Below are 19,332 nucleotides of genomic sequence, written 5' to 3' on the forward strand. Positions count from 1 at the left end.
ATCATCCTAGCTGACCTCCTCCTGCCATTGAGTAAATTGATATGTTCTGCTCCTCTGTTGGAGGTTGGAAAATAGCATGTAGGGAAAGTTCTGCTCTCATCTCCAGCTTGTGGGCTTCCCTTTGGGTCACCTGGTTGGCCATTGTGAGAACAGGATGCTGGACTTTGGGGGCCTTTGGCCTGATTCAACCTCAGGGCTCTTCTGATGTCAATCATGTTCTGCCCAACTCACCTTTACCCTTGATGATCCGTGGCACCCCATTGAGTAAACATGTTTTCTCCTGCTCTGCACCTGCTCCTATCAAGTTTCAGGGGAGATCTTTCTTCCCTTTACAATCATCAGAATCACAGTGAGCTATTTTTATTCTTTCCTGAGTCCAAGTAGCCCCCACCCCACCACTTGAATATTGCCTTTGGGACCAATAAGGTGAATATCACAATTAAGGACAGTAGGAAGATTTTTATTCCACTGTGCCTGAAAGGTTGGGTGTATAAAATATATATTGTGCCACAAAATCCTGGGGGCCAGATATAGAGCAGGTTAAGTGAAAAGGTACATCTGTGTGATGCTGCATTCTAGATCAGAAATTTTGACTGACTGGCTTTCCAGGAAGGGGACATCCTCAGCCCTGCCTGGAACAGGGAGCAGAGATTGCACCCTCTCACCTTCTTGGTGCAGAATAGATTTCTCCACCTCTGAACCATCACCCTATAGCTCTGAGACCAGAGTTGGACACCTCCCTGTATTTGTCAATTCTCTGCAATCTCTGATTTGCTAGAATTTGCGGCTTATTAAGACGAGCAGCTAGTGTTGGGTGGAACAGCTACAAGGAAAGCATAGCAGGTAGATCCAGAATGATAACAGTAAAAAGGAAAGCTTAGCAGGTAGACCCAGAATGATAACACTGCTTGTGTTCCTGTCTCTTGCAACCAATGGGATGCAGCAGAGGGAAAAATGCCCACTTAATCCGATCAAGGAGCAAATGTTGGCAGTAAATTTTTACCGGCTAGCAGACTACCTCATTAGTGGATTCGCATCTCCAAGATTCTTTAACGATCAACCTCCTTTCACCTTTTTCAGCACCCCTGTCAGCAAACTTGAGTCGTAAGTAGTAGTAGTAGTAGTAGTAGTAGTAATAATAATAATAATAATAATAATAATAATAATAATAATAATAATTTATTATTTATACCCCGCCCATCTGGCTGGGCCTCCCCAGCCACTCTGGGCGGCTTCCATAAAAACCACAACCACAAAAACCATGTTGTTCTGCGTCCTACCTGCTCTCCATTTCCCGTGCTACACTTGTTTTCTGATAAACTTGAAAATGTTCATTTCATTTCATTAATTTAAAGCTATGTTTCAAAGCTTTTCATAATGAATTTTAAATAATTAGTAGTAGTTTTGACATGTATTGCTCTCCAAAGCATGACTTGTTTTCTAAAGGGTAGGAAATGTTGTGGGATGTGTTTGAGTTGCAAGTTATTTGTAATAAATAAAATGTGAACACAATTCTTTTCCCCATGCACAACATATTCTATGCAACTTCAAATTTTAAATGTTGACTTTGCTTCCCTCCACCCTCCTCCCTTGCAAAACTTCTGCAGACACACGTACAGGTAGACCTCTGTCTCACTTTGTTCTACCTCCTGGCCCCTTTTCCAAGTCACTTTGATTAATACAAAAAAGAATGTGAGGATGACTGTGTGACACACTTTTTTTTGCAGCTGGGTGGATAAGAAGAACTCACACGTTATTTCCTTCTCCCTTGCTGTTCGGGATATTAATCATAACCCCAGCATCTTACCCAACATTACACTGGGCTACAGCATCTATGATACCTGTTCTGAGGGACGACTGACTTCTGACTCCATGACAGACCTGCTTGCTGGTGGGAAAATCAATATTCCAAACTACAGCTGTGGGAAGCAGAAAAGGCTGCTAGCTGTTCTTGAAAAGAGTAGATTTGATGTCTCCACACACATTGCAAGCATATTGGGCATCTACAAGATCCCACAGGTAATCAATGGGTCCAAGTGAAACACACCTGGCAATATTAGCCACCTGGTTGTTGTTGTTGGCATCTGTCTGTCTTGAAAGACGATGGCGTGAGCCTCTGGGACGAAGTCAAACCACTGTGTTAGCACTATCAAAGTGATGTCCACAGTGCACAAGCCTAGGCAGTCGGTACGGAGGTCCAGGGCTGCCCAGATGACAAGACCTCCCTCTCAGGCTCACTGCTGTGGTCCAAAGGAAAGCAGAGCAATGCATTTGGCACAAGCTTGGCTGCAGGAGTTGCTGGAAGGAGGCAAACAAAGCACCACTCAGCTGACTTAGGATTTGTGCAGGGTTTACTCCTTAGCCTTTTATTCTCCCAGATGTTGGAGGGTATCCAGGGTTATGGAACTCCCTTGCAGTTGAGGACAGACAGGCCCCTTTCCTACTGTCTTTCTAGGGTCTATGCAAACTTTACCTTTTTTCTTTTCTTTCCCCCCTTCCCTTCCCTTCCCTTTCTTTACAACAGGCATTTTAATTGAAGTTTTATTATACAGTTTTACCATCTTGATTTTTTTACTGAATCTTTTTTAAGTGCATAGAGAATTTTGCCATTACTCAGTATAATAATTGCTTGTTATACTCACAAAACGGTGAGGTTTGCATTAAATCTGTCAGCATATTTCATATAGAAGTATCCCACCTTAATCCTTAAGCTATCAATCTCTTTCCCTTTCTTCACCAGCTCAGTTATGGCTTTGCTCTTTCTGATAAATTCCAGTCCCCCTTTGTCTACCGGATGGTCCCAAACCAAGAAACGCAGTACCAAGGGATGGTCCAACTCCTCCTGCATTTCAGGTGGACATGGGTCGGCCTCTTTGCTCCAGACAATGACAGTGGAGAAAGGTTCCTGAGTACCTTGACACCTCTAATGAACAAAAGGGAAATTTGTGTTGCCTTCACACAAAGAGTACTACGAGAAACATGGCTATGGATACCCCAAGAACCACCTGCCCTGTGGAGACAAGTCAATGTATTTGTTTACTTTGCAGACTCTCAAAGTGGACTTTACATAATCATAGAGGTACAGTCCTTACTGGAAAGGATACAAACTGGGGGGAAAGTCTGGATAACCACAGTTCCTTCAAACAAAATGTTGTTATGTGATATTGACTGCTTCCAGTATGCTCATGGCTCTTTGTCTTTTGTAATGAAGACCAAAAAAAGGATGAAGAAGGACTACTATGGGCCAATGTCCTTGGCTAGTCAACAGTATTCAGAAGAAGCATTTCATTGTTCATATTCCAAGCATGCCTTGTCTGTGAGGGGTATGATCAAATGCAGAGAGAAGGATAATGTGAAGATGCTCCCCCAGGAAGAGATTGAAAGAATCCAGTCCCAAGACAGCTATGTGAACTACTTGAGTATCCAAGCTGTGGCTCAGGCCTTAAATGCTGCATATTCATCCTGGTCAAAGAGGATGTTGATTGTGGGTGGAGGCAGTTTGGATCTTCAAAAGCTACAGCCATGGCAGGTAAGTCCTTTTCCTTTTACAAACTAGAATTCATTGTCCCTGCTCCGGAATCACCATGATAGGATCATCTGAATCTGTCTTGCACTGTGTCAGAACACTGGTTAGTACTGTCTACATTGACTGACTGGCCGTTGACATTGTTTTCACCTGCTGGCAGAAGTCCATCAGAGTTTGTCCCATCCAGGTTCCCAGTTGAAAGGAATTCTACACTAGTTACAGGTGGAGCACAACAGAAACGACCCATTGGTGTATGGGAAGTCAAGATCACAGATACAGTGCTATATTCCTGCTGACAGAAGTATCATCCAATAATTTGCAGGCAGAGACGGCAAAACATAGAAAGAGATGTGGAACTCATTGGACCAATGCGCTGATTCAACTTAGCAGCCTCTAACATGAATACAGTGGTACCTCGGGTTAAGTACTTTATTCGTTCCGGAGGTCCTTTCTTAACCTGAAGCGGTTCTTAACCTGAAGCACCACTTTAGCTAATGGGGCCTCCCGCTGCTGCTGCACCGCCGAAGCATGATTTCTGTTCTCATCCTGAAGCAAGGTTCTTAACCCGAGGTACTATTTCTGGGTTAGCGGAGTCTGTAACCTGAAGCGTATGTAACCTGAAGCATATGTAACCTGAGGTACCACCGTATTGGGGATGACTTTTTACAAAATGTAATAAACACTCTAGGACTAGACACTGCCATATTAGACTATCATTAGACAGCAATACACTTGTAAGCTTTTTGAGGTCCCAGGGGAGTCATGTTGCTCACTGGGACAACACTGTTTGAGCATATTACACTGATCCTGGTCCAACTACAACCACACTTTCTGCCAGTTAGTTTCCAGACCCAATTCAAAGTCCTTGTTTTGACCTATAAAGCCTTAAACAGTTGAGGACCACAATACCTCAAGGACCACCTCTCTCCATATAAACCTACCCAGACCCTGAGGTCATCATCTGAGACCCTTCTTTGCATGCCTCCTCCTCAAGAGCTCCAGAGGGTGGCAACACAAGAGCGGGCTTTCTCTGCAGTGGCTCCCCATTCGTGGAATGTTTTCCTCAGGGAAGTGTGGCTGGCACCTTCACTGTTCAGCTTTAGGTGCCATGCAAAACTATTCCTCTTTATCCTGGCGTTTATCTGATTAACATCCTATACCCGCTTTCCATGTGCTTTTTGTGAGGGGTTGGGGAGGGTTGTTATTCGTTTGTGGGGTGGGTGTGTTCTTTTTATCTTGTAGTTTGTATCTTTATATTGTGTTCTTATGTTGTGAACCACTTCTGTCCCAACTGGACAGATGAAGGATCTCTGTTTTTAACTCCTCTCGTGAACAAGCTTCATCTCCCAATCCAGCCTTGGATAGTGTCCCTTTTTTTGCAGGATTCTGATTGTTGGATTACCGAGATGACAGCTAACTTCCTGCTCAGTGTGATGAAGAGGAAAGCGGCACTAACTTCTTCTTTAACACCACAGCTGCAGTCGATACGCCGCACAATCGAACGAAGTTCCAAGTAGCCTTATTGTACAAGGACAATGGAGCTAGGATAAATCTGAGGAGCTGAAGGACCATTTAACGATCCTCCTCCAGCCTCAGCAGTTTTTTTTGTCTTTTTGTTTTTGTACTATCTGTCACTCGATGTTTTAAATCCCCTGTCGCTTTTGTTATTCCCTTTTCTTTCTTTTTCTTTAAGTATTCGCCCAGGACGATATCTACCTTTACCTCCCCACCCCCATTTTATGTTGTTATTTCTATGTATATCATGCTATGGCCACACGGCTAATGCAATAAAATCTATTGAAAGTTGTGAACCACCATTATATCTGTACCATGAGGGTCACCTAGTCCAACCCCCTGCGATGCAAGGATCTTTTGCACAACATAGGGCTTAAACTCATGACCATCAGATTAAGAGTCTCAAGGTCTACCGACTGATCTATCCCTCCAAATCAACATTTTCTGATGCTGATTTTGGCCATCCCAAAAATTATGAAGCAGATTGAGGGTGTCTAATAATCTAGTACGGTCAGATGATTCCAAATGAGAGATACAGTGGTTCTTATTCAGAGAAGATTAGGATGCAGGGAGAACATGAAACCATGTTACCTAATTCAGCCCTGCTCACTCATTGCTGGATTTCCCCCTGTCATTCTAGCTTCATCATTTATTGAAAGAAGTCCATTCATGGAATGTTCTCCTTATGGAAGTTCGGCTGGCACCTTCACTATACAGCTTTTGGTGCCATGCAAAACTGTTCCTCTTCAACACGGCCCTTATCTGATTAACATCCTATACTCCTTTTAAATGTGTTTGTGTAAGGGGTTGGGGGAATGTTGTTATTTGTTTGTGGGGTGGGTGTGGGTGTTTTATCATGTATTTGTGATATTATAGTCTTATATTCCCTATATATCCGTATATGATGGTCTACCGACTGATCTGTCCCTTCAAATCAAGCTTTCTAATTCAGCCCTGTGTACTCATTGCTGGATTTCCCCCTGTCATTCTAGTTTCATCATTTCTTGAAAGAAGTCCAGTTCTACTCTAATACTTCAGCCGATGGGCAGTACTTGGATGAGAATGGGGCACTGGCCATTGACTTTGATATAGTGAATTGGGTGCTGTTTCCTAATAACTCTCATGATAGAGTGAAAATTGGGCGAATAGAGGGACAAAAGTCCTCAAATCTGAAGTTCACCATTAACCCAGAAGCAATTGTGTGGCCCAAGCAATTTAAGAAGGTAGGAAAAATTGGAACTGTCATTTTATTAACTATGACTCTAATAACTCTTTTTATGCTCTAATAACATTTTGAATAGTACATATGAGGCTTTGACTGCAATCTTTTTTTAAAAAATTGGTTTTCACATATTGCATTACAATACAGATGTTCCAAAGCCAACACCATTTCCTCCCCATCCCTCCATACATTTACATTTTTATTTCCTCAATCCATCATATTACTCTTTTCTCCTTCCTCCCACTTCCCTCCGCCCCCACTCGATTTCCTCCACATTATAGGGAAAGGAGAATTTTGAGACTCCTTCGGGTAGTGATAAAGCGGCATATCAAATCCAAACTCTTCTATACCATTTACAAAAACCTTGTATTCTACAATCTTCTCAAATCATCTATATATTATTATTATCTTTCCTTACTAATTTTTCTTCCATCCAGTACTTCACATTTTAATCTAGGCATATTAGCGTATCTTTTTTTGAGCAATATTTTGCCATATATTCATCAAAACATTTCCACTCCTTTTTAAATTTTTGATTCAACTGATTTCTTATTATAGCAGTTAATTTTGTCAAAATTAAATATTCATTTAGTTTACAAATCCATTCCTGCTTTGTGGGCATAGTTTGTGACTTCCACCTAGCAGTAATCACTATTCTAGCAGCTGTTCTTGCAATGGTAGAGGTAAAAACAAAAACACACATAAACAAGAGGAATTAATGAAAGAAACCACCAAAAAAATTACAATGCGAAAACAAAGATATAAGGAAAGGACAATACATAATGAATGCAGAAATGATAGAGATGAAAAAAGTTCAAGAAGATACAATGGATAAAATAGCTATTTTAGAAATGTATCAAAGGGAGCTAATTCTGAGGTTTAGATGTGTCCCAGAAACACAAGGTGAGGACATCATGAATAAATTGACAAAGGAAATAGCGAAATGGCTTCGAGTGAGAGAAGAAGACCTGATATTGGATACTGACAAAATTTTCAGGATGAAACCAGATGCTAAAAGACCATTTAAGGGGCCAGGGGATTGCCTAGTTTTCCTCAATTTGAGGTTGCTGAAAGATAAGATCTTACAAAAAAGAATGACAATAGATGGACATAATATATTAATATACAAAGAAATTCCTAAATGAATTCTTAAAAAATGAAATAATTACAAGATATTGACAGATGTGCTGAAATCTAAAGGAATTATGTTCAATTGACTTCAATCTTGTTGGTGCTTCTCTGGAGCTAGGTCCATTGAGTTCAATGAAACCTGCTCTTGAGTAAACATGTATAAAATTTCAAAGTAAATAGGAAACATTCCAAACACATTTCCCCAACTTGGTGCCCTCCAAATATTGTGCACTACAACACCCATGCACCCCAACTAGCATTGTGGAAAGATATCTGAGGGGCACCAGGTTGGGTATAGCTGGAGTATAGTAAGGTATTCCACATCTGTTTGGGCATAGAGACATGCCACACAAGCAAACTGGGCATCAAATTCTGCACTAGGTGCAGACTTTGAAAGCAACACCAATGTTTCCATTGGCAGATGTCATGGCAACAAATGGAGGACTTGTTTTATTGCTGATGTTCATATGATGGTTTATGCCATGCTCCTGTTTCTTGTTAACTGTTATCTGCAATACAGCAATACTATTGTAGCATAGAAATGTGAGATGAGCAGAAACACACACACACACACGCACCCAAATTATCTTCCATGCAACTCTGCAAAAAATAAAGAGAAACGTAACTGTCCCAAAATAGGGCCTGGTATCAACTTCGGTCTTTATCCAAAGGCACAAATTCACCTATCACTTTCTCCTTAGTGCTCAGTTTTCTGTTCATGCCTAGATGGTGCCTCGTTCAAGATGCACAGAAAGTTGTCTCCCTGGATATTCCAGAAAAGTTCAGGAAGGGAAGCCACCCTGCTGCTATGATTGCGCTCCCTGCTCAGAAGGAACCATCTCCACTCAGGAAGGTAGGAGAGGATCTCAGGGGAAATGGCCTTTGATGGGAGGATGGGGCAAATATTTGAGCCAGTCCAAATAAAATGTTAATAACCATAATTAACAAGCAGTTTATATTTTATAGTCTCTCTGCATTCTTTGTTCTCTAATATGGACAGACCTCCTAGTTTGTGGCGAGAGAGGGTGCCCCCCCACTCTCTTATGACGTCCTTGCTGGCTATTCCCTCCCTTCTGTTTCTCTTTCCATTATCTCGTAGCTAGGTAACTCTTGTGTAATCTGATCAGTGTCTGTGTCTCTCCCACTTCAGAGAGGAGCTGATCTGCCTGAGAATGCATTCCCCAATCCTCTGATTCAGACCATTCCCTGACAGGCACCTCTTTTTCTAGAAAATAGAACCGGAAATGTCACCCCATGAATGAAATGTGCTCTTCAGGAGGGTCACCTATTGCCAGCCAGTAATGTCCCCACAGCACCAGGGATTTTTTCGGTCCATGTAAAATTTAATTTGCCCATCTTCAGAGACGTGTAGAATTTTTCAGGATTTAATTATGGCAGTTCCCCTATGGAATTTTATGTTATGGTTTTTATAATGTTGTTTTCCCATGCATCATATTGGTTTCCAGTACATCACCCATTTAGTTTTACTGATGGATAGGTGGAACATCTTCAAAATTTATCCATTAATAAAAAGTAACTCATAAGAAAAATCGAGGATATAAGAAAAGTATTGCTGCATAGAAAGAACAGCCCTCCCACCCCATGTGATCTCCAGCAACTAGTATTCAAAGGCATTCAAAGGTCACTTTCAATGTTGTAGGGAGTATATGGCAGTGAATCTGGTCCTCGGGAATATCTTGATGAGGGGAAAGTGGGCAGGATAAATAGGATGTAATGGTTACAGATAGGTAGCCGTGTTGGTCTGCCATAGTCAAAACAAAAAAAATTCCTTCCAGTAGCACCTTAAAGACCAACTAAGTTAGTTCTTGGTATGAGCTTTCGTGTGCATGCACACTTGAAGAAGCGTATCTGAAGAAGTGTGCATGCACACGAAAGCTCATACCAAGAACTAACTTAGTTGGTCTTTAAGGTGCTACTGGAAGGAATTTTTTTTGTTTTGAGGATGTAATGGGTTCACCAAACCTGTGGCCTCAGGACGGTTGTTGTCCTGCCATGGAGTCAGTCGGCACTAGGGCCAGAGAGACCAGCTGACAATTTCTGAGAGGTCCCCAGAAGTTCAGGAATGGAGGCAGTGCCGCACAATTATACTCCTCTGAGTTCCTTGGAGGAATAAAGCAATATGTGATTTAGAAACAACAGCAACAACATGATTTATTATTTCTACCCCGCCCATCTGGCTGGGCCTCCCCAGCCACTCTGGGCGGCTTCCAAGAGAAGGTTAAATATACATTAAAACATCTGTTATTAAAAACTTCCCTAAACAGAGAATAATTGTAGCTTCAATATATTCTAAAATAAGTTGAGTCTTAACCCATATGCTTCACAATAATCAAACATCACAAGAAACTGCCATTATACTGAGTCAACCTATTGATTCATTTAACCCAAGGTTGCATAATCCAGCGGTCCAGAATTTTTTCTGGCCTTTGCACTAGATTTCCCAGGTGAAAAATAGCAGCTGGGTGCTGCCGCCAACCTGTCACTCACCAAATGCAATAGTGATGCCAGCTTTAAAGCCTTGATTGCCAGCACTTCAAAGTACAGTGTGGGCCTTTTTGAAAATCCTGTGCAAGCAGCTCGACAGCATGCAGACTACTGTAGGTTTGTGACGGATGTTAGGATACTGAACTGTGTTTTCCTCTCTGCAGATGCAGATAAATGCACCAAATGTCCAGAAGATCAGCATCCAAATGAGGATAGACATCAATGTGTCCCCAAAATATTTACCTTCCTGTCCTATGAAGAATGTTTGGGGAGCCTCCTGGCTTCCCTTGCCCTCCTCTTATCCTTAACCACAGGTTTTGTGTTAGGAATCTTCACTAAATATAAAGAAACTCCCATAGTCAAAGCCAACAACAGGGACCTCTCCTACATCCTCCTCATGTCTCTACTGCTCTCCTTTTTGTCCTCCTTCCTCTTCATTGGAAAGCCAAGGAACGTGACCTGCCTTCTCAGACAAACAGCCTTCTGCATCATCTTCTCAGTTGCTGTCTCTTCTGTCTTGGCAAAAACCATCACTGTAGTGCTGGCCTTCCTGGCCACTAAGCCAGGGAACAAGGTGAGGAAATGGCTGGGGAAGAGTTTGGCCCACTCCATTGTCATTTCCTGCTCCAGTGTCCAACTTGTCATCTGCACCATCTGGCTGGGGATCTCTCCTCCATTCCCAGACTTTGACCTGAGCTCTCAACTTGGAGAGATCATTGTCCAATGCAATGAAGGCTCTGTTGCCATGTTTTATGGTTCTCTTGGCTACATGGGCTTCCTGGCTGCCATCTGCTTCACAGTGGCTTTCTTAGCAAGGAATCTGCCTGGGGCATTCAATGAGGCCAAGCTGATCACCTTCAGCATGCTGGTCTTCTGCAGTGTTTGGGTGTCCTTTGTGCCCACCTACCTGAGCACAAAGGGAAAATTCATGGTAGCCGTTCAGATCTTCTCCATTTTGGCCTCCACTGCTGGGCTCCTGGGTTGCATCTTCATTCCCAAATGCTACATTATTATATTGAGGCCTGATCTGAACACAAAGGAGCACCTGACAACAAAAAACTAAGCATGGCATTTGATCCTTAGCTCTACAGATATCATAAAATTGTACAGCTGAAAGCCCCAGCCAGAATCTCAACTGGAGTTAAACTGTTCATGACCCATAGCAGGATTCCATAAGCTGCTTAAGAAGTTGCAAACGGAATTGCTAAAGTACAAAAAGAACTTAGCTGAATTAGGAAGGTACTGACTACGTAAGGGATATAGGTAAAAGGTCTTTGTTGTTGTTTAGTCGTTTAGTCGTGTCCGACTCTTCGTGACCCCATGGACCAGAGCACGCCAGGCACCTCTGTCCTCCACTACCTCCCGCAGTTTGGTCAAACTCATGCTGGTAACCTCGAAAACACTATCCAACCATCTCGTCCTCTGTTGCCCCCTTCTCCTTGTGCCCTCCATCTTTCCCAGCATCAGTGTCTTCTCCAGGGAGTCTTCTCTTCTCATGAGGTGGCCAAAGTACTGGAGCCTCAGCTTCACGATCTGTCCTTCCAGTGAGCACTCAGGGCTGATTTCCTTAAGAATGGATGCGTTTGATCTTCTTGCAGTCCATGGGACTCTCAAGAGTCTTCTCCAGCACCATAATTCAAAAGCATCAATTCTTCGGCGATCAGCCTTCTTTATGGTCCAGCTCTCACTTCCATACATCACTACTGGGAAAACCATGGCTTTAACTATACGGACCTTTGTTGGCAAGGTGACGTCTCTACTTCTCAAGATGCTGTCTAGGCCTGTCATTGCCCTTCTCCCAAGAAGCAGGTGTCTTTTAATTTCGTGGCTGCTGTCACCATCTGCAGTGATCATGGAGCCCAAGAAAGTAAAATCTCTCACTGCCTCCATTTCTTCCCCTTCTATTTGCCAGGAGGTGATGGGACCAGTGGCCATGATCTTCATTTTTTTGATGTTGAGCTTCAGACCATATTTTGCGCTCTCCTCTTTCACCCTCATTAAAAGGTTCTTCCTCCTCACTTTCTGCCATCAAGGTTGTGTCATCTGCATAACTGAGGTTGTTGATATTTCTTCCGGCAATCTTAATTCCAGTTTGGGATTCATCCAGCCCAGCCCTTCGCATGATGTATTCTGCATATAAGTTAAATAGGCAGGGAGACAATATACAGCCTTGTCGTACTCCTTTCCCAATTTTGAACCAATCAGTTGTTCCATATCCAGTTCTAACTGTAGCTTCTTGTCCCACATAGAGATTTCTCAGGAGACAGATGAGGTGATCAGGCACTCCCATTTCTTTAAGAACTTGCCATAGTTTGCTGTGGTCGACACACTCAAAGGCTTTTGCATAGTCAATGAAGCAGAAGTAGATGTCTTTCTGGAACTCTCTAGCTTTCTCCATAATCCAGCGCATGTTTGCAATTTGGTCTCTGGTTCCTCTGCCTCTTCTAAATCCAGCTTGCACTTCTGGGAGTTCTCGATCCGCATACTGCTTGAGCCTTCCTTGTAGAATTTTAAGCATAACCTTGCTAGCGTGTGAAATGAGTCCAATTGTGTGGTAGTTGGAGCATTCTTTGGCACTGCCCTTCTTTGGGATTGGGATGTAGACTGATCTTCTCCAATCCTCTGGCCACTGCTGAGTTTTCCAAATTTGCTGGCATATTGAGTGTAGCACCTTAACAGCATCATCTTTTAAAATTTTAAATAGTTCAGCTGGAATACCATCACTTCCACTGGCCTTGTTATTTGCAGTGCTTTCTAAGGCCCATTTGACTTCACTTTCCAGGATGTCTGGCTCAAGGTCAGCAACCACACTACCTGGGGTGTATGAGACATCCATATCTTTCTGGTATAATTCCTCTGTGTATTCTTGCCACCTCTTCTTGATGTCTTCTGCTTCTGTTAGGTCCTTACCACTTTTGTCCTTTATTATGGTAATCTTTGTACGAAATGTTCCTTTCATATCGCCAATTTTCTTGAACAGATCTCTGGTTCTTCCCATTCTGTTGTTTTCCTCTATTTGTTTGCATTGCTCGTTTAAGAAGGCCTTCTTGTCTCTCGTTGCTATTCTTTGGAAATCTGCATTCAATTTCCTGTATCTTTCACTATCTCCCTTGCATTTTGCTTGCCTTCTCTCCCCCGCTATTTGTAAGGCCTCATTGGACAGCCACTTTGCTTTCTTGCATTTCCTTTTCATTGGGATGGTTTTCGTTGCTGCCTCCTGTACAATGTTACGAGCCTCCATCCATAGTTCTTCAGGCACTCTGACCACCAAATCTAAATCCTTAAACCTGTTCCTCACTTCCACTGTGTATTCATAAGGGATTTGACTTAGATTGTATCTTACCGGCCCAGTGGTTTTTCCTACTTTCTTCAGTTTAAGCTTGAATTTTGCTATAAGAAGCTGATGATCTGAGCCACAGTCAGCTCCAGGTCTTGTTTTTGCTGACTTGTATAGAGCGTCTCCATCTTTGGCTGCAGAGAATATAATCAATCTGATTTTGATGCTGCTCATCTGGTGATGTTGATGTGTAGAGTCGTCTCTTGTGTTGTTGGAAAAGCGTGTTTGTGATGACCAGCTTGTTCTCTTGACAGAACTCTATTAGCCTTTGCCCTGCTTCGTTTTGAACTCCAAGGCCAAACTTGCCAGTTGTTCCTTTTATCTCTTGATTCCCTACTTTAGCATTCCAATCCCCTATAATGAGAAGAACACCCTTCTTTGGTGTCATTTCTATAAGGTGTTGTAAGTCTTCATAGAATTGGTCAATTTCAGTTTCTTCAGCACCAGTGGTTGGTGCATAAACTTGGATTACTGTGATGTTAAAAGGTCTGCCTTGGATTCGTATCGAGATCATTCTATCATTTTTCAGATTGCATCCCAGTATAGCTTTCGCCACTCTTTTGTTGACTATGAGGGCCACTCCCATTTCTTTTACGGGTCAGCACCAGTAGTTGGTGCATAAACTTGGATTACAGAGCTGTTCCACCAGGCCTTTGGTCAGGGCACAGCCTGACCCCCTCCTCTGGCAATCGGCAATCTGCACAGAATTTTGCTTGATGGTTGCCATTAATTTGATTTTAATTTGATTTAATTAATTTTATAATGAATGTTTTTAGAATGTCGGACTATTTTGATTGTTGTTAGCCGCCCTGAGCCCAGCTTCGGCTGGGGAGGGCAGGATATAAATAAAATTTATTATTTATTATTATGTTAAAAGGTCTGCCTTGGATTCGTATCGAGATCATTCTATCATTTTTGAGATTGCATCCTAGTACAGCTTTCGCCACTCTTTTGTTGACTATGAGGGCCACTCCATTTCTTTTACGGGTTTCTTGCCCACAGTAGTAGATGTGATGGTCATCCAAACTGAATTTGCCCATTCCCCTCCATTTTAGTTCACTGATGCCCAGGATGTCAATATTTATTCTTGCCATCTCATTTTTGACCACCTCCAACTTACCCAGGTTCATGGTTCTTACATTCCAGGTTCCTATGCAATATTTTTCTTTACAGCATTGGACTTTCCTTTCGCTTCCAGGCATATCCGCAACTGAGCGTCCTTTCGGCTTTGGCCCAGCCGCTTCATCAGCTCTGGATCAAATTGTACTTGCCCTCCGCTCTTCCCCAGTAGCATGTTGGACGCCTTCCGACCTGAGGGGCTCATCTTCCAGCGTCATAACTTTTATATGCCTGTTGTCTTTGTCCATGCAGTTTTCTTGGCAGGGATACTGGAGTGGCTTGCCGGTTCCTCCTCCAGGTGGATCACGTTTGGTCAAAACTCTCCACTATGACCTGTTCATCTTGTGTGCCCTGCTCGGCGTAGTTCATAGCTTCTCTGAGTTCTTCAAGCCCCTTCGCCACGGCAAGGCAGTGATCCATGAAGGGGGTAAAAGGTCTTATGGGAATAATAATAATAACAACAACAACAATAACAATATATTTATTTATTTATTTCTCCACCCATTCTGGGTGGCTTACAGCACATTTTGAAATATAAGAAAAATTAAACATTAAAAACTTCCCGATACAGGTCTGCCTGATACAGGGCTGTCTTCTAAAAGTGATGTAGGTCTTTATATCCTTGTCATGTGAAGGGGGGAGGTTCCACAGGGAGGGCGCCACAACCCAGAAGGTTTTCTGCCTGGTTCCCTGTTACTTCTCACAGTGAGGGAACCACCAGAAGGCCCTCAGTATTCAGGCATTGCAATGGGGGTGGAGATGCTACTTCAGATATACAGCGCCCAGGCTGTTTAGGGCTTTAAAGGTTAGCACCAAAACTTTGAATTGTGCTCAGAAATGTACTGGGAGCAAGTGAAAATACTTTAGCACCTATGTTATATTGTCTCGGCGGCCACTCCCAATCACCACATTGTGGATTAGTTGTAATTTTTGAGTCAACTTCAAGGGTTTCCCACGTAAGTCACATTGTAGTAGTCCAAGCAGGAGATAACCAGGGTATCCATAGCAGGATTTCATAAGCTGCTTAAGACGTTGCAAACTGAATTGTTAAAGTACAAAATGAAATTAGCTAAATTAGGGGGGGAAATGATATTAAACTAGCTACATAAGAGATATTGGTAAAAGATCCTATGGGAATCTAATAATAAGAATAAGAATATTTTATTATTTATTTCTCCAGCCACTCTGGGTGGATTACAGCACATATCAAAACATAATAAAACACCAAACATTAAAAACTTCCCAATACAGGGTTGCCTTCAGATGTATTCTAAAAGTTATGTTGTTCTTTATCTTCTTGACATCTTGGGGTGAGGGGTGCCACTACCAAGAAGGCTCTCTCTGTAGATTCATAATCTGGGGAACCGGGTTCACATCTCCGCTCCTCCACATGCAGCTGCTGGGTGACCTTGGGCTAGTAACACTTCTCTGAAGTCTATCAGCCCCACTCACCTCACAGAGTGTTTGTTGTGAGGGAGGAAGGGAAAGGAGAATGTTAGCCGCTTTGAGACTCCTTTGGGTAGTGATAAAGCGGGATATCAAATCCAAACTCTTCTCTTCTTCTCTGCCCTGGTTCCCTGTAACTTCACTTGTTGCAGTGAGGGAACCAGCAAAAGGCCCTCAAAGGGGGACCTCAGTGTCCAGGCAGAATGATTGGGTGTAGACGTTCCTTCAGGTACACATGGCAGAGGCCAGTTAGGGCTTTAAAGGTCAGCACCAACACTTTGAATTGTGCTCATAAACATACTGAGAGCCTCTGAAGATCCTTTAGGACCGATGCTATATGGTCTCGGCGGCCACTCCCAGTCAACTAGTCTTGCTGCCGCATTGTGGATTAGTTGTAGTTTCCGAGTCACCTTCAAGGGTAGCCGCATGCAAAGCACATTGTAGTAGTCCAAGCAGAAAATAACCAGGGCTTGAACCCCTATGGGGAGACTGTGGGCAGTTAGGGTCTCAGCCAGTATCTTGACTGAAATTTTGGTTTTGGACTGGAGCATGGACATTGATTTTAGATCGTCAGAAAAGAGATGAGTAGTCTCAGGAAAATTAAAGTTGTCAGACTTGTAGATAAAGAGAACTTTGTAAAGTTTTGTGCCATCTACAGAGTATCGTAATGCATGTGATAATGGCCTCATGTAGGCATTTTCTATTTTCTATGCTAACAATTTCAAAGTATAGAACCAAGTGTTTTTAGGTCAGGTGATCGTCTGCTCTTCAGAAATAGCTGCACCTGGGCAGAATCCGTCTCTCTGGAAATACCTTTGCTGCTTTGCATGTGTCAATTTATATTGATCTCTCGTGCTGTTTCCTTCAGATTTCTTCCCTGTATTACAGACTCTGAACCTCGAAGTAAAATCTCCTTTTATGACATGATTTCTGGTGTCTTCCTTTATGGCCTTAATAACTGACAAGCCCCTCACCCATCTAGAATCTGCGCAATTGCTGACCTGCAGTCTGCAGCCTGCAGTCAGACATCTCAGTTTGATTAATCCTAAACCATCAGAGGGGTGACCCTAAATGAAAATCCTGCACAACAACAAAAAAGGCCTTTTCCACCCTAAGGCTGCTTCAGTAAAGAGAAATTGATGGGGATTAGGAGTGTAACATTGTGTTACAACCATATAAACCCAAATTCTGGTGCTAAAAATAAATTCCTGATGTGAGCATGTGCTCAGAGGTATCCTGGGCCTTAGTTCTGAATTACGCATTGGGAGAGTGCTGCAGAAATCAGCTCCAGTGTGCTTACAGGCATCCTTGGGGTATCTGTTTGGCTGCTGTGAGAACAGGATGCTGGATTACATTAGCCTCATTCATCCCAACACAGGTGCAGGGCTCATCTGATGCCCCTCCCCATAGTCATTATTTTGCGCTAGGCTCTGGTTGAGCTAGAAGCTTGGGCTTCTAGTTAAAAGCAAATTAGTCCCTGAGATTCTAATTGCGCTAGTAAGGGCAGAGCTGAGAATTTCATCTTAACTGGCAGCTCCCATTTTGGGTTGCTTGGCCCACCCGCTTTATCCAGCAGCACAGATGATAATGGATGGGGTCCAAAAGGGATGCCCAATGCCCAGAATGAAGAAATGGCACCTAGTGGTCAGCAGCAGAACAAGCAGTTTAATGCAGAGCCAAACAGCAATGGCTCTCTCCTCCCTTTAAAGGACCAGGGTGTTTACCATATGAATGTTTACAATAGGTGGTCAATTTTCCAAGGAATGTGAAATGGATCCAAGTCCTGGTTACTGGTCAGATACACAAAAACAAGAGATGGCATGTTCACACCTGATGAAAATCCATTACCTCAGGACAAAGGAGGAAGAATGTGGGCAGATTAGGATGGTCCAACAGTGAAGATGTCAGACCCTCCTGCTTGAGGAGATGATGTGTGATATCACAAGCACACGTGACGTCGCCAGTGTGCAGTAGGCTCCCATAATGTCGGGTGGTACTCGGCATACCTGATTTTGAACTCCCCTTTGGGATTTGTATGTTGCGAGCTGCCCTGGGATCTTTGGATGAAAGACAGTATACAAACCACAACAACGTGTATGTGTAAGCTGGGTAGACCTCATCGAATTCATTGGGATACTGGATAAAAGCTTCAATGGGGCTTCAAAGGGCTGGATGTTGCTGCAATTGTCCATGGAAGCATTATTTCCTTTACAAAAAATTCTCTAGTTCTTGGAATGTATTTGTTGGGCTGGAGAGAAATATAGGGGATGCTGATGGTGTATTAACTACGCTATTGCCCAGTGGCACCACAGACTGAGATGGCAGAGGTGGTCTCTGGCACGGTTTTGGAGGACCATAGTTATGCAGAATTTGCCATTGGGGCCACTTGGGACTTAATGGCTTCCATGACAATCATTGGACTTACTCAAATGGGTGCACACCTGAATTCAAGATTGGGTTGCTGCAATGCACTTTCTCTGGGTCTTTTATTGAGAGATTCAGTGCTTTTGTTTGTTTTTGAAATTCATTGTGTAGGCCTATTTCATAGAATCATAGAATCTTTGAGTTGGAAGTGATCCAAGGGTTATTTAGTTCAACCCCCTGCATTGCAGGAATGTCAGCTAAAGCATCCAGGGCAGATGACCCTCCGACCTCTGCTTAAAACCTCCAGGGAAGGAGAGCCCACAGCCTCCTGAGGGAGACCTTTCCACTGTCAAACAGCTCTTACTGTCAGAAAGTTTTTCCTTATGTCTAGTTGGAATCTTGTTTCCTGCAACTTGTTTCCTGCAACTGTTCCATGGTCTAACAGCTCTTACTGTTAGAAGGTTTTTCTGTGTGTCTAGTGGGAATCTCCTTTCCTACAACTTGAAGCCATTGGTTCAAGTCCTACCTTCCAGGAGAAAACAAGCTTGCTCAAAATTAACGAATTGTATAAATATGAAAAGCATAATTTTTTTGAGAAAAAAAACAAGCTTGCTTCGTCCTCCATGTGACAGCCCTTCAGATATTTGAAGATGGCTATCCTATCTCCTCACAGTCTCCTCTCTCCCAGGCCAGACATACACAGCTCCTTCAACCGTTCCTCATAAGGCTTGGTTTCTAGACCCTGGATAGTTGACCTGCTCTTGCAATTGAGTCAATTGATACGTTATCACTCCTATGGAGGTAGGAAAATAGCATGTAGGGAAAGTTCTGCTCTCATCTCCAGCTTGTGGGCTTCCCTTTGGGTCACCTGGTTGGCCATTGTGAGAACAGGATGCTGGACTTTGTGGGCCTTTGGCCTGATCCAACCTTAGGGCTTTTCTGATGTCAATCATGTTCTGCCAAATTCACCTTGATGATCAGTGGCACCCTATTGAGTAAACATGTTTTCTTCTGCTCTGCACCTGCTCCCATCAAGTTTCAGGGGAGATCTTTCTTCCCTTAACAATAATCAGAATCACAGTGATCAATTTTTATTCTTTCCTGAGTCCAAGTAGCCCTCACCCCACCTGTTGAATATTGCCTTTGGGTTCAATAAGGTAAATATCG

The 19,332-nt window shown here is 42.9% G+C and overlaps 2 protein-coding genes across 2 annotated transcripts; both read left to right on the forward strand.

The window, feature by feature from the left end:
* Positions 1-1,872: 1,872 nt before the first annotated feature.
* LOC144326838 (vomeronasal type-2 receptor 26-like) lies at positions 1,873-4,629 on the forward strand. Its single transcript, XM_077923688.1, has 3 exons — positions 1,873-2,019; positions 2,741-3,529; positions 4,594-4,629. Exons 1-3 carry the CDS (start codon positions 1,873-1,875, stop codon positions 4,627-4,629), a joined length of 972 nt encoding a protein of 323 aa, XP_077779814.1.
* A 3,491-nt stretch (positions 4,630-8,120) lies between these two features.
* On the forward strand, positions 8,121-11,071 carry LOC144326839 (vomeronasal type-2 receptor 26-like). Its single transcript, XM_077923689.1, has 2 exons — positions 8,121-8,247; positions 10,064-11,071. Exons 1-2 carry the CDS (start codon positions 8,121-8,123, stop codon positions 10,960-10,962), a joined length of 1,026 nt encoding a protein of 341 aa, XP_077779815.1. The 3' UTR covers positions 10,963-11,071.
* Positions 11,072-19,332: the final 8,261 nt, after the last annotated feature.

This window comes from Podarcis muralis, chromosome 2 (assembly GCF_964188315.1).
Source record: "Podarcis muralis chromosome 2, rPodMur119.hap1.1, whole genome shotgun sequence".
NCBI lineage: Eukaryota > Metazoa > Chordata > Lepidosauria > Squamata > Lacertidae > Podarcis > Podarcis muralis.

Coding starts and splice junctions, on each gene's coding strand:
- LOC144326839 (XM_077923689.1), top strand. CDS start 8,121: ATGGTGCCTCGTTCAAGATGCACAGAAAGTTGTCTCCCTGGATATTCC. Junction 8,248..10,063: donor AACCATCTCCACTCAGGAAG/GTAGGAGAGGAT, acceptor TCCTCTCTGCAG/ATGCAGATAAATGCACCAAA.
- LOC144326838 (XM_077923688.1), top strand. CDS start 1,873: ATGACAGACCTGCTTGCTGGTGGGAAAATCAATATTCCAAACTACAGC. Junction 2,020..2,740: donor GCATCTACAAGATCCCACAG/GTAATCAATGGG, acceptor TTTCTTCACCAG/CTCAGTTATGGCTTTGCTCT. Junction 3,530..4,593: donor AAAAGCTACAGCCATGGCAG/GTAAGTCCTTTT, acceptor TGTTTTCCTCAG/GGAAGTGTGGCTGGCACCTT.